Genomic DNA, 15,221 nt, shown 5'->3' on the forward strand with positions numbered 1-15,221 from the left:
TCCTCTGCTGGCCTTTTGTGCACACAAGAGTATGTGTGCGCTATACCACACATACAGCAATATTTTTAAATTAAATGTTTCTTAAGAGGTATAGAACACTTATGCACTGCTGTTATAAATATAAAATGGTGTAATCACTTGGAAAAAAAAATCAGTTCCTTGAAAGATAAAATAGTTACTACATGACCTCAAAATTCCATTCTTGGGTAAATATCAAGAAAAGTCAAAGCATATGTCCAAAACCCCATCAACTGAGTGAATAAGCGAAATGTTTTAGATTCACACAATGGGCTATTGTTTAGCAATGAGAGGAAATAAGGAGCATTTGCTATAGACAAATCATGTCAAGAGAAGTAAGCCACAGAAGACGAAGTAAAAGCCACAGACGATAAAGCTGCTCACACGAACTGTTCAGAAAGGCGTTAACTACAAGGAGTAAGGGCAGGTGGCGGGTGTTTAGGGCCAGGTAGGCTGAGAGATACCGGAACTACTCACAGGCACAGGTATTTGTTTTGATATGGTGTAAATGTCTTGAAATTAGACAGCCACAGTTGAAAAATTTTATGAATAGACTCTCCAAACCATGTGAAGTGTACACGTGAAGTGAGTAAATTATAGAATATGCACATTATTTCTCATAAATCTGCTTTTTAAAAATTTACCTTGAAGGAGTTGGATCATCTTGGCCGAGGCGTGACATAATATTTATTAGGGTGTTAATTCCTATTGAAAAACCACAAAGATACAAATAAATAAGAAGTATTTTCTGACATAGAAAAGAATTTTTCTCACCCCAATTTGACTATAAAAAGTTTAACATCTACATGCAAGTATTTAAAATATTTGATAGAAGAATACATTTTTTCTAAAATAGTCATCCATCTTTATTAGAATGTTCTACCCAGAGTGAATGCAAGTTAGTATGTGTGAGAAGCTCTAGAGAGGGAGGGGACTAAGGAGCCACCAGGGAACTGGTCCACGGATGGGGACGGGATTCGAGTTTTAGGAAGAAGCACAGACTACACAAAGGGAGAGCAGTGTCTTGGTTCATCCAAACAAACCTTTTTTCCGCATGTGCATGTGGTGAACTTTTCTGTCTCCGTATTTGGGCTGTCGAATTCCACAGTTAGACAAAGAATTCCTGGCGTGATCGGGATTCATTCCGAAGTTTAAATGGTGACTCGGATGAGTCATGGCCAGCTACGGTTTGAATGAAATAAGCTTGAAAGACTCAGCACACAGGCACCACCTTTATAATGCTCCAGCAACACATTTAAGGGACCCTAGCTCCTTCAGAATCAAATTTCAGAACTGTGCTGCAAGCTCTTTTGAAAACAAGCCCCAAATCCCACCCTTTTCAGGGGAGGATTAGAGTCCTGGAATCTAGAAAGAAGAGCCATAAACAAGGGAACGCTGAAAGAGGTACTGACTGCTGACAGATAAAGATGGTAGACGGGTCTACTTTTGTAGAAAGGCCTCAAAAAACTGAGAGAGAAAGGGTGCAAGACGAACTCTTCCAACCTGACTGTGGGAGTCTGAAGATCTGTAGTGGCAATTCTTACCTGTAGCAGACAACGGTCTTGGAAAGTGTATCCTATCAACTTGTCCAAGTGCATTAAGCATTGATGGTATCGGATGTGATGGGTCAGAACAGGCAGCATCATTGCATGCTGGGAAAAAAAAATATTTCAATATATTTAACTCTATAAAAAACATTTTGTTTATTCTACAATAAATAAGAACTATTTCCTCATTCCAAATTCTATCTCATAAAGTCCTGAAGCAGTTTACTGGCTAGGTGGCAGCGTGGAGAACTGTCTACCGGGAGCAGTAAGTATATTATAGTTTCTAAGTCTCTGGAATCAGAATGCCTGGATCTGGTTCTACCACTCACTCACTGTGTGACCTGGGGCTATTTTAGTCTGCCTGTCTCCCTACCTGTAAAACGAGGATATTAAATGTAGCTAACCTCAAGGACAGTTAAATAGACAAAAAGTAAGTGTAAAACTCTCTTGTTTTCTCTCCTTTACTCCGTGCGTGCGTGCAATGTGAAGGCACAAGATCAATTTGGGTGTCTTCCTCTATCGCTCTCCTCATTTTCAGATGGGTCTCTCACTGTATAGAGTTCACTTTTTGGCTAGACCACCCAGCCAACAAGTCTCAGGGATCTGCCTGTCCCCACCATCCCCTGAGGTTACAGGAATGTGCCACCCCACCCAGCTTTTACATGGGTGCTGGGAAACTGAACTCAGGACCTTCTGCTTGTACACTATTTTACACCCTGGGCCATCTCTCCAGCCTGCATTTATTTCTTTATTTTTCAAATCCAAGGCTTTGCTATAGAGCTTAGGCTAACTTGGAAGTCGCTATGTAGAAGGATGGCCTTGAATTCACAATCCTCCTGCCTCAAGCTTCTAAGTGCTAGGATTATGGGCATCTTATAAGAAATAGCTCTGGATCTATGAGTGTTCAGCAGAACAGCCTCAAGTATGCCTTTCTATGCCTCCTTGTCTCTAATTTCAGGGGGATACATGAAGACGCATTTGGACATTTTCAGGTCAAGACATTTTGGAGCCTCAAATAAAAAAAGAAATTTTCTCCAGAAAAAATTTCCATATGCAAAATCTGTATGCTATTTTTAATGTGTTCACAAATCCCTAAACCTCACCATTATCTTTTAAGACTATCTTAGCACAAGGTCTACCACAGCCACACTAGATCTAACATTCACTGATCACACACCCAAAGACAGCCTTCATGAAAGCGTTACACAGTCAAGGCACCTGAGGACTCAGAACTTAAAGCTTTGCTTCAATCACTCTTTATCTGGCTAAAGATTCCTTATTGGGAGATGATTTCACAAAAGGCGTATCTTTTTCTTTTCTTGAATAATGTTTCTCTAGAACTCAAGAGAATGAAGGAATCATTTTTATTCACCAGAAGCTGGAGGGGGGTACAGCCCACAGAATGATTGACATATGCTTTTCATTCTGCTCTCTGAAGTATTTTAAGCTGGCATTATTAAAAATACACATAAAAACGGGTCTACGTGAAGCTACAGTAGACATCAGTCTTATGTTATTCACTTAAAAAGAAACACTACTTCTGCCAATAGGATCTAAGCTACAGAAAGTCTTGCTTGCCAGTGCAATTGAGTAAAGCATCCACCGAGTACCTATGTGTGCACGGCCTCCCTGTGCTGTGGAAAATAAAAAAGATGAACACCAAGGTTTTCAACAAGGGCATAAGAGACATGCCATTATGATATACATTATTGGCACTTTGTCAATTTTGTTTTTATAATTCCAGTATTTAAAAATACGATAATCTGAACACAAAGCATGCAGTCAATATAACACCATTTCCAGCCACTTAAACTGTAGGAAGCTCAAGAGAGCTTGTGTGGACAGCTCAGTGTTAAATTACAATCACCAGGTATCTTCACTTTCCTCTTAATCCATGATAAGTGTGTGTGTGTGTGTGTGTGTGTGTGTGTGTGTGTGTGTGTGAGAGAGAGAGAGAGAGAGAGAGAGAGAGAGAGAGAGAGGGAAGAAAGAGAGAGGGAGAAGAAGAAGAAGAAGAAGAAGAAGAAAGCCCCTTTGAAATATTGTGAGAAAACAGCAATGTATACTTTTCAAATTCTAACTGACCTGCGGGTCAGGCTCCTGATGCCCCTACACCTAGGTGAGGAGCTAATGGAGTTAATGGACGCTGGTAGAAGGTCATGTTTCCTTGGGGGAGGGGAGCCTAAGCCACTGGTGAGGGCCTCATGTCCTAGTAGATGACCCCACACACGTGTGTACTAACTGGACTTCATTCACTATCAAAAAAGAAAAAGGAAAGGAAGAGGCATAAAGCTGGAAAGGAGACGGGAAAGAGACTGGGGGGTGGGGCTAGAGGGATGGGATGGGGGGTGGATATAACCATTAACCATTGTATACATGTATAAAATTTTTTAAAGATTAAAACACAAAGGTGAAAAAAACAGACTACCAAAATCAAAGATCCCCGACCAAGAGCAGTGCACAGGGATTCAGAACTATAGTGATGTCAGTATCTAAGGGAGAGAAAAGGAGAATGGCTATGTTTTGACAGCCCAAAGACTGAGGAACCCACAGATTAGCAGTGTGTGTTCACTGGTAAATATGAGCAAAACAGGGCGGGCTACGCAAACTTAGTTCTTGCCCAGGACAAGGACAGACGAATGGTGCTGGAGCAACCGTGCCCTGCACTCTCGAACCTGGTCCAGAAGCTCCTTACGTAACAAGAAACATGTGGGAAGGGGCGGGGGGTGAAGGGGGTAGGGGGGTGGTAGACAACACAGGGTCACATGATGAGGCCTAATGAACACGTAGCAGGGAGCAGAGAAGGTAGACCCAGCACGGGGTGGGGACAGTCTGCAAAAACGGATGTTCAAGAACCACAACAATCTATTCTACTTCCATCCAGAATGTACAGGGAAATAGTTCACTTATTTTGCCTAATTTAACCCATTTAAAAAACTTACAGAGCTACAGAGAACAATCATCATAAAGTCTCACATAAAGCCAGGCAGAGGTGGCACACACCTTTAATCCCAGCACTCGGGAGGCAGAGGCAGGCGGATCTCTGTGAGTTCGAGGCCAGCCTGGGCTACAGAGTGAGTTTCAGGAAAGGCCCCAAAGCTACACAGAGAAACCCTGTCTCGAAAAACAGACAAATAGACAAAGCAAGAACGAACATGAGCTAAGGGCACCATGTCAATCAGATTCAGGAAGAACAAGCAGTGGCTATTTCCAATGATAACTTTATTTTTAAGGAGGGGCCCAAAGCTTTAAAGCGTGTTTATAAACCAGGTAAGCATGAGCACTCACCATCCATCAGCCATCTGGATCTTGTCACAAATGGGCTCTCCGTAAATTTCGATTGAAAACATACTTTGATTGAACCAAAAAAATGTAAGTTTAAAAACCACTGGTTATGGGGCTAGAGAGATCTCGGCAGTTAGGAGCACCTGCTGTTCTCGGAGAGGGCCTGAGCTTAGCTCCCAGCACGCATACGGGGGGGGGCTCACAACCATCCCTCTGCAACTCCAATTCCAGGGATTCTGACACTCCTCTTTTCTGACCTCCGTGGACACCAGGTGTGCACGCAGCGCACACGCATACAGGCAGGCGGAGCACTCATACACATAAAATAAAATGCATTTTAAAAGGAAAGGAAGAAGAGCAAAGCCACTCAAACTGAAAGCCTCAAAGGTCTCTTCCGGCTCCAGTTCTCAAGGTATCACATTCTCAGGATTTCCCCGTGGTGCTGGAGATCAAACCTAGGGTTAAGCACGCTGCCACTACGTTCAACACTCAAACCCAAGCAGTTCCTGATTCTCAATCAACTGAGAGCTGCCACTGAGGTCAACTGTTTTTTAGTGGCCGGCACACCAGTCTGCTCATAGTCAATGACGTCCTCTCACAACACTGTGTTTGGTTCTGGAGAATGACTACCAACCACAAAACTTAGTGATTAGATGACGTCACACAGTTGAGGGAGAATGAAAGCAAGACAGATAACTGCACCTCAAAGCACTACAGTCAGAAATGTGGTCATGCTGGGCAGAGGTGCAGTGCACGTAATCCAGAACAGGAAATACGGTCAGCAGCTAAAAGCTGACTGTCCTCCAACTACTTCCAACTGTCTACTACATCAATAATTCATAATTAAGTTCATCTTAATGCAAAATTAGTTTCAGTCGAGCATGGTGGCGCACACCTTTGGTGGATTTCTGTGAGTTCAAGGCCAGCCTGATCTACAGAGCTAGTTCTAGGACAGCCAGGGCTATTCAGAGAAACCCTATCTCGAAAAACCAAAAAACAAAAACCCAAAACAAACAATCAAAAAAAAAATTAGTTAATTTTGACTATCATTCAGAATATTAATCATTTAATAACACTTGACAATTGAATAAATTCCACTGTTCAACAGAATTAAATGGCAAGATGAACTCTTTAATTCATTATAGTAAAATGAATACCTACAAGTATATACCTGAACTTATTAAAATACAGCTACCGTTAGACAGATGTGGAAGCATGAAGTATTTCCTGTAAAGGGCTGAATGAAGCAAACGGTACTGCCTGCCCTCATTCCTTCCCTTCCCTTCTCACACTCTAACCAACACCACCCATGACACATAAATCAAGGGAAAAGCCAGAGCATGCTGCTTTGGTGGGACATCAAAGCTGGTGTAAATTTCAACTACAAAATAGATAATGGTAGCCGGGTGGAGGCGGCGCACACTTTTAATCCCAGCACTTGGGAGGCAGAGGCAGGCAGATCTCTTGTGAGTTCGAGGCCAGCCTGGTCTACAGAGTGAGTTCCAGGACCGCCAAGACTACACAGAGAAACCCTGTCTCAAAAAACCAAAAAGAAAGAAAAGAAAAAAGAATGATTACTAATGAGTCATTGATAAAAGCAGCAGACATGTTTTCTATTACGTTCACCTCAAGGAAAAAGTACAGTCATTGCCAAATATGAAAAAGCCTTCAGCTCTCTATGCAAAATCTGAGTCACTGGTCCAGAAACCTGGCAAACTTCTGATGACTATCATCTGGACGGCTGCTGGACTCTTGCACAAGTATCTAGACACGTGCTGCAGCGGAGAGATACATCTGGAAGCCGACTGACTGCTCTCCACCCGAAGAGACACCTGTGTTCCTCCCTACTGCACCTCCACAGCACACACAGCACCGCTACAGAAGGTAAGAACAAACCCGAACAGCTGGAAAGAAGCCTGTGTTTGGTATTCCACTTCCCGTCAGGGCGTAATCCACAGCAACTTCTCAATTAGAAAAAAGCTCGCGGCCGACGCCTGTGAGGAAGAGATGTGTGGGCATACGTGATTTCAGAGCAGCGCCCTCACCTGGCAGACGTCAGAGCGGATGCCAGTCTTCCAGAAGCCTTGGCTACTCAGCTCCACAGTCACTTCTCGTCGCATTGTGTTCTTCTGTCGGATTTTCTGGAGTGCTTCCTAGAAAAGAGCTCATCCTGAGTAACCCAGCAGTACGGACGCCACACGAGGCCACGTGTCAAGCATTAGAAAACAAAGAGTCACTCAATGTTTTCCTTACACTCAGACACTACACCTTCCTTATGCAAAAGGAGAATATTATACTTGAGATGAAGGCCAAGTGGGGAGGTGTTCTAGTACTAAGCAATCCTTCCTATTAACCACATGACAAAAATCCTAAACTAAATCTTTTTTTTTTGGTTTTTCGAGACAGGGTTTCTCTGTGTAGCTTTGCGTCTTTCCTGGAACTTGCTTGGTAGCCCAGGCTGGCCTCGAACTCACAGAGATCCGCCTGCCTCTGCCTCCCGAGTGCTGGGATTAAAGGCGTGCGCCACCACCGCCCAGCCCTGAACTAAATCTTACTAACCCAGCATGTTTGAACAAAATATGCTTTTACAAATGAGAAGCAATATATAGGTTGGGATCTGAAATCATCATGTAAAAAGTATATTTATATCATGCCTCATATTAAGCATTTCCATTTAAGAAAGATAATCAATCTGATACCTACGTGATTCTAAAAGTTGCCGAGTCTGCACAACCCTTACACTCTTGATGCAGGGGGACATGTTAGAAGGGGCGGGGGCAAGTGAAAACGGATAGCACAATGGCGCACACCAATAACTCTAGAACTCACAAGGCTGTCAGCATGATGACTGCAAATGTGAGTACAATCCGGGCTATAAAATGAGACTCCATTGGAAGAATAGAGGGGGGAAAGTAAAGACAATGGCCTCAAACCTCACCCATGAGACACAATCAGAGCTTAAGTCTTCCTTTTCACTACCCTTCATGTACAAAAAATTGTATTTGGAAACATGCAATTTCATAAAAATCCCAGGAATTGAATATAAAGAAAACAGTAACTACCACCACCTCCATCATTAAGTTCCTACTATAGGCCACATACCAGGAGAGGGGTTTTCAGTGACACAGTTCAGAAGTCCACACAAACACCTTTTGCCTTAAGTATATAGTAGGGCCTGCAGCCAGCCCTCAGCCTTAGTGCCTTGGGTACACAGTAGGCATGCAGCCAGCCCTCAGCCTTAGTGCCTTGGGTACACAGTAGGATGTACAGCCAGCCCTCAGCTTTAGGGCCTTGGGTACACAGTAGGGTGTACAGCCAGCCCTCAGCCTTAGGGTCTTGGGTATACAGTAGGCATGCAGCCAGACCTTAGTGCCTTAGTGCCTTGGGTACACAGTAGGGCGTACAGCCAGCCCTTAGCCTTAGTGCCTTGGGTACACAGTAGGCATGCAGCCAGCCCTCAGCCTTAGGGCCTTGAGTACACAGTAGGCATGCAGCCAGCCCTCAGCCTTAGTGCCTTGGGTACACAGTAGGGCGTACAGCCAGCCCTCAGCCTTAGCGCCTTGGGTACACAGTAGGGCGTACAGCCAGCCCTCAGCCTTAGTGCCTTGGGTACACAGTAGGGCGTACAGCCAGCCCTCGGCCTTAGGGCCTTGAGTACACAGTAGGCATGCAGCCAGCCCTCAGCCTTAGTGCCTTGGGTATACAGTAGGCATGCAGCCAGCCCTCAGCCTTAGCGCCTTGGGTACACAGTAGGTATGCAGCTAGCCCTCAGCCTTAGTGCCTTGGGTACACAGTAGGGCGTACAGCCAGCCCTCGACCTTAGGGCCTTGAGTACACAGTAGGCATGCAGCCAGCCCTCAGCCTTGGCGCCTTGGGTACACAGTAGGGCGTACAGCCAGCCCTTAGGACCTTTCTTTATAAAGACTCTGACTGACTCAAGTCACAGGAAGCTACAAAGCCAGAATTCACATCTTTTCCAAGCTTCTAAGCCTTGTACTACCTACAGCAGAATAAAACCTCACTTAGAAGTTTGTGTTCATTCTAAATGTATTCGCAACATGTAAACTTAAAACAGAATTCTGGAATGTAGAGGATATTACTACTCATTAGTAAACAACATGGGATGTGAGATATCAAACTTTACAGAATTATGGGAGGATGGTCTTTTACAACCATAACACCCCCCAAATCTAAGATCCAATGTTATGCAATATCAAATTAGGGACAAAGGTTGATTTACAAATTTTAAGCTTTTTCTATTTCTTCAGAAGGCATATTTATAATCTGAGGTGTAGCTCAGTAGTAGGGTGCTCACCTTGCATGCAAGTGCCCAAGTCCCTGGTTCAGTCACCAATACCAAAACAAACAACAGACATGTGATTCAAGACAGTGATCTCCTAGGAAACTGGCCTTCTTAAGGGTAAAAATGTGCTCCAATGGACGGCCTACACCCATGCACGTACCAGCAACACCAACCAGGCCCAGTACTTACAAAACAAGGGTATGTGGAGTTACAAGGGAGTGCTGGAGAGAAGGATCTGGGAGCAGCTACAGTGGAGGGACTAAAGTGGACTGGATAAAAACATTGTATGTGTGTATGAAATTCTCAAGTTAAAAAAATGCCTCTTTAAATACTGAAGGGTTTTTAAAAAGGAATCAATATACCAGAAGAGGGAAAGAAGTAACTCTACTTGTTTAAAATCTATTTTGTCATCTTATCTGGAACTAAAGTGTAATTAATACACCAATCTGGAAAAAAATCCAGCATGCACCACGGTTGGTCGTGCGCCAAGGTCAGTCATCAAGGGGCGGGTTCAATACCTACCTCCCTCTGCGCCAGCTTCTGTTTGTCGGTTTGTTTGACTTTGGGACTATTTGCCAGGAGGTGGCGAAGTTTCACATAACTTTTCCATAATTTTTGGTACCTAGGAAAAGGACAGATGGTCATCTTAGACAAAGAGAAGGCAAGTCTACAGCGAAAATAAAACCAGCTACTCTAAGAAGCCTGCTCATTCACACGTACATTCCTTTAAATACTCTGGTGGCAGAAAACGCTCATCCTAAAGAAACACGTGGTTTGAGAGTTCAGGGACTGGGTGACCAGGTGCCCCCTGGGGCCTGTGGTTACGTGACTTGAAGGCTCCTTTAGATTAAATGGAGGAGTCTCCGGAATCAACTCCACAGAAGACACACAAAACCACTTCAGGCTACGGAATCCGGTTCCATTTCTCAGTGTTACTCCTTATACGGGAAGTGTTTGCTTACATTTAAAATATATCTTTTATGAGAAAAAAAAAATCCCTTTCTTAAAATAGGGATGGTCAGTTCAAGAGCACTAGAATGGAGAACCCATTAGTGCTGATGCTCAAGCCACACAAGTGATTCAATTTTTCAGCGGGAGGGGGCGGGGAGAGACAAAGGGTATGCACACTTTGTATTTACCATACTAAAAATCAGCATATCTGCTGCACCCAAGTTCACGGTAAGCTGGGCTCAGTCTAACAGATACTGGCAAAGTGGTCAGGGAATGCAGACTATGTAGCCCTGTATCAGTTCACAGTCCTGCCGTGAGAGTTGACAGAGCCTAATCACATTCTACTAACATTTTTCTGACAAGAAGGGATTTGCCAAAGATTTCCTGCCCTGTTGACCCTGCTCCTTGCCTGGCCTGCGCTGGGCCTCTCTCCTTTTTCAACAGTTTTTAGAGAATGGAGGAAAGAAAGAAGTACTTACACAGGGCCTGGTTCACTGCTTCATACTTTTATCCAAAGAGGGAAAAAAAAGAACAAAACCCTTTAGCCTCTTCTAATATACGTCAGCCAGAACTGCAGTTACGAACTGAAAATCTCCCATGCCCTTTCTCCCATTACGAGTTCTTTTTTTTGTTTGTTTGTTTTTAATTAAGTCAGGAAATTGTTTATTTGTCTAAAAGGTAGGAAATCCAAACACACCTGAAAAATATAATGGTCCTATCTATCTCCATTCCCACATATCCTCTCATCTTCTCCCAGAAAAATATTAATGTGCCAGTTGGAAAAGCCCACATCTGCAAAGCAATATGAATTCTAAGAGTAGGAATATACAATTCCTACATCCCACACAACCCTGACTCTGTCTGGAATTTTACAAATACCCCCATGGTAGGAACCAATATAGTGCTACTTTCCGTAAGGGCACCAAGCAAATTAAAAATTGCCCAACAAAAATGAGTAAATATCATAACGATAAATAAAGGAGAAGCTCCCTAGAGTTGAAATCCATGCAGGACTCTTGGTGACAAGACTGTCAGGGATAATCTACTGAGTAATTTACTGCAGTCAAATGTGTAAAGAAACTCATTCCTCACAAGCTACCAGAACTTAATTTGTAAATTTGGAAACATGGTTCGTTTCAAGTCTTAACTTTTAAAAGGAAGATGTCCACTAAAGGTACTCCTCTGCTAATTCAGTTGTTAGTAGAAGGTGAAATTGGCCAAGACAAACACTGAGAAATATCTTACTGTGGGTCTCCTGCATAACTCAACTGTGCAGGGCGTATCCCAAAGTGGACGATAATTGGGAAAGTAATGACATCGGGGTTGAACTGCTCACGATCCAGTTGATCAATGCGGACAGAGCTTGGTTTCTGGGGAGAAAAGAATATCAAGATCATTTATTCCCATAGGAAGTCTTGAGACACTGACTTTAACCCAAGTAGGAAAGGGATTAATCGGATTATTTTTCTAGGAAACCTTCATCTCCAAACAGAAGACGGCACAGCAACTATACCATGTAAAAACTCTACTATGTAAATACTAGAATGTCATCCCTGCAAGTCTTTGCCATTTGGCATAATGAGCAGTGATTTTATCTTTTGTTCTGTTTTGTAATCTACACAGAAACCTTTAAGAATTGAACTTTTAAAAGGATGCCTGGGCAGACAGAACTTTTGCTTAACTTCTTCCAAGCACAGGGGAAGCGTTCGGCATCACAGGAAAGATGTTCAGGCTTAGTCTGTTGTAATATCATAGTCAAATGACTAACACACTGCTTTTCAGGACAGATGCCTCTATTTAAATTCTCCACTAGATTTCAGTGTACATTTATAATCCTTAAGTCCATACAACAGACAGCTGGCTTTCTCTCTCTAAGATTGATTTATTTTACATATATGAGTGCTTCATACATATGCATGTATGTGTACCATGTGCATGCCTGGTACCCTGAGGTCAGAAGGTCCTGGATTCCCCTGGAAGTGGAGGTTGGACAAGGTGCTTCCTACCTGTAGGTTCCCAGCCTGCCCAGCCAGCTGCAGATTTGTAGAAATTCATTGGCATTGTTAAAAAATAATGTCAAATTTCAAAAAAATGTATGTCACTTAAAAATAAAAATCTCACTACGAGCTTGAGAAAATGGTCTTTGTTCTCAAACATCCAAAATGAGATGATTTTGACCACAGGTAACCTAAACATAAAATTACATGAATGCACATTAACAGTAGAAACATGCCATGTTTTGTTTGGGCATAAAGTGCCATGTTGTGCTTTTACAAAAACTGTACAAAGAATGCTCATGAGTTATTTCTGTATCATACTACTACTACATAGTACCACTACAGAGGTAGTGTGTTCCTACACTTGCAGCTACTCAAGTGGCTGAGGTAGGAAGAGAACTTGAGCCTAATCATTCAAGACTAACCTCAGCAACATAACACGGTATCATTTAAAAAACAACCAAAAACCTAAAGTATCCTTCGAAGTCATGTATGATACAGAGACATAGAACCCCAGCACTGGGAAGTGGAAACAGGAAGAATCAGGAGTCTAAGGCCAGTCTGGGCTCATAAAACCTTGGCTCAAACTACCAAAAAAGAGTTTTTAAAAATTAAAAATCACTTCTAAATTATGAGACTAGTGCATTGGGGAAAGAAGTAAATTCAAGACTTTGGCTACAGCCTACAAATCTATCATCCCATCTCTCTGTAAGAATTTAAAGCATTTTCACTAATGACCAAAGTGTTCTCAGGCAGAGGCAAAACTGTCAGGGAGGGACATTAATTATTTTAAGTCTGCAGCAAGAAAGTATTTAATGTGACCATAATGGCTTGAAAAACTTAATCAATTCCCCAATGTCCTTGTCACCAGGCAATCTTTCAAAACGGGTACTGTCCAGGATGAAATGCAGTGTCGCGCCTCCTTTGTCCTGTGAGTAACACGCATCCTTCTGGAGAGTACGTAATGAAAAGCTGCTTCTATGACAATAAACTATCTTTGCATAAATAGTGAGAAATAACTGAGTTATTCACCATCATGTCCCTAAGCCAAACAGCTACATTTTCTTTCCTAGTCTGTTGCTGATTATTTTCTAATATAAGCCTTTTACTTGACTAGTCTGGTTTCCTTCACTAGCTACAAAGACAAGCCTTTCACCATCTCAAGGATATACATTAATCACACCAATGATAACACAACCTCTTCATTCCTGTGAGTTTTCACGGTAGCATTTGTAGCACACTGATCTCTGCAAAAACCAAAGGTTTCCGTGCATGGGCTGCTAACCAAACACTCAATACGGGCTGCTTGCCTCACAGACAAGCTTCGCCAGCTGTGGCTCTCACAGTGGTTCACCAATAAACCAGCTGCATGAAGGCTGGGTGACAGGTAAGTGACCTACATCCATACATCAAAACAAACCAGGAAAAACCAGAAGCACCAGAGACTTTTTTAAACTGTGGCTTCCTGGGCCCACTGTCTACAACACAGGCAATGATCAGTCAGAGCATTCTTAATTTTTTTCAAAGGCTTCCAACTGATGGGCGGGTTTCCGGGAAGCTGAACCATCCCACGAAAGAAGCCCAGGGTGGCGTGCTTCCAGAGACCACTACAGAACAGGGCACACTCCGCATCCTACCATCGCCCACTCTGATTCAGCTCTAAAATGGTCAGGAGAAATGAAAATATAGGCACCTGTTTAAAGAAAAGGAAGATTCATCGTCATACACAGTGCTATTTGTTTTCCTTTTTAAAGATACTTTATTAATTTTGTGGATTTTACAATGTAGCAGCAAACATTTGTTTTACTTTTCTAGTTTTAATTAAATTTTTGGATAAATACATTTTTACTAAACAATTTTACTTGGAATTTTATTATCTGAAATATTTGTTCAGGTACTACTACCATGCTATATAAAAAGTACAGCAGAGTTTACAATTTATCAATTAAGACAATTAAATAAAAACAACAAAAAAGCTTTGTCTAAACAATTCACTGTCTCTTTATCTGAGTTTTTGTATTTTGTTTACTGAGACAAGGTGTCACGATGCAGCCTTACGTGGTCATAAACTTAATACTTAGCCCAGGCTAGTCTGAAACTCACAATCCACCTCCCGCAATCTCCCAGTTGAGACTACATACATCATCATACCTGGCAAAACAGATGCATGTGCGCGTGTGCGTGCGCACACACTTGTATACACACATATATACACATTCACACACACTCTCTCTCTCATGCGCGCGTGCGTGCAAGCGCGCGTGCGCGTGCACACACACACACACACACACACACACACACACACACACACACACACTTTCTGCAAAAATTGATCCTGATAAAATGCCAACATATAATTGTTTTAGGAAACAAAGGAAAAATCATTTGATGTAATACAAAACAATGCCATGTTTTATATAAGAGCTATTTATTTTCTAATTTTTAATTTATAAATTAACATTGGAAGCCTGGTGTGGTAGTTCAAACCTTTGTCTAGCACTCAGGAGGCTGAAGCAGGACTGAGCTCAGGACTTAGGAAGTGACTGAACTCGAGCACTTAGGAGGCTGTAACATCAGGAAAAAGGCTGCAGGAGCTATGCAGTGCATTGTTCCAGGGCAGCCTAAGCCGCAGTGAGGCACTGACTGAAAAAAGTACTATCTTTACCACAAATGATCAATAAAGAAAGGATAAGTACCAGAAAATAAAAATCAAATAATGGGTATTAACAGGGAATTTATTTTTAAAAAACATGAATTGACAAAAAGCATTTAAAATATGAATTTTCACTAGAAACTAAAATAAATATAAAACTAGGCAAAAAACTAAATATCCTCCACTATCAAACTGGCAAGGGTTTTTATTTTGAAGCTAGTATGAGCAGTACAAAGGAATGAGTATTCTCATATAATTCTCCTGGGGGGAAATTTGAAATGTACACTGAAGGCCTTGAAAGTACACATCTTCAGGCAGAATAAACATACTAGTCAGATGAACTCACTAAATACGCCCAAATTCTAGTATTTTTCTTATTTACTAAACACTTAGGGAAAAATTACCCAGAGGACAAGAAACCACGGTACTCAGAACAGTTCCACACTCTTACTGTCTGTGTGGAGCAT

At 42.2% G+C, this 15,221-nt stretch overlaps 1 protein-coding gene across 4 annotated transcripts in view; it reads right to left on the reverse strand.

The window, feature by feature from the left end:
* Drosha (drosha ribonuclease III) overlaps window positions 1-15,221 on the reverse strand; it is a 119,914-nt gene that overhangs the window by 46,730 nt on the left and 57,963 nt on the right. For 3 of the 4 annotated variants that reach the window (XM_052743088.1, XM_052743090.1, XM_052743087.1), the window contains 6 exons: window positions 11,350-11,474; window positions 9,676-9,775; window positions 6,896-7,003; window positions 1,563-1,670; window positions 1,062-1,200; window positions 663-723 (listed from right to left, as the gene is read on the reverse strand). In XM_052743088.1, the coding sequence (XP_052599048.1) occupies window positions 663-723; window positions 1,062-1,200; window positions 1,563-1,670; window positions 6,896-7,003; window positions 9,676-9,775; window positions 11,350-11,474 (641 nt within the window). The remainder of the gene's footprint in view (window positions 1-662; window positions 724-1,061; window positions 1,201-1,562; window positions 1,671-6,895; window positions 7,004-9,675; window positions 9,776-11,349; window positions 11,475-15,221) is intronic. The other variant, XM_052743089.1, reaches the window with a different exon arrangement.

The sequence above is a fragment of the Peromyscus californicus genome, unplaced genomic scaffold, assembly GCF_007827085.1.
Source record: "Peromyscus californicus insignis strain IS unplaced genomic scaffold, ASM782708v3 Scaffold_18__1_contigs__length_77618521, whole genome shotgun sequence".
Classification (NCBI taxonomy): Eukaryota; Metazoa; Chordata; class Mammalia; order Rodentia; family Cricetidae; genus Peromyscus; species Peromyscus californicus.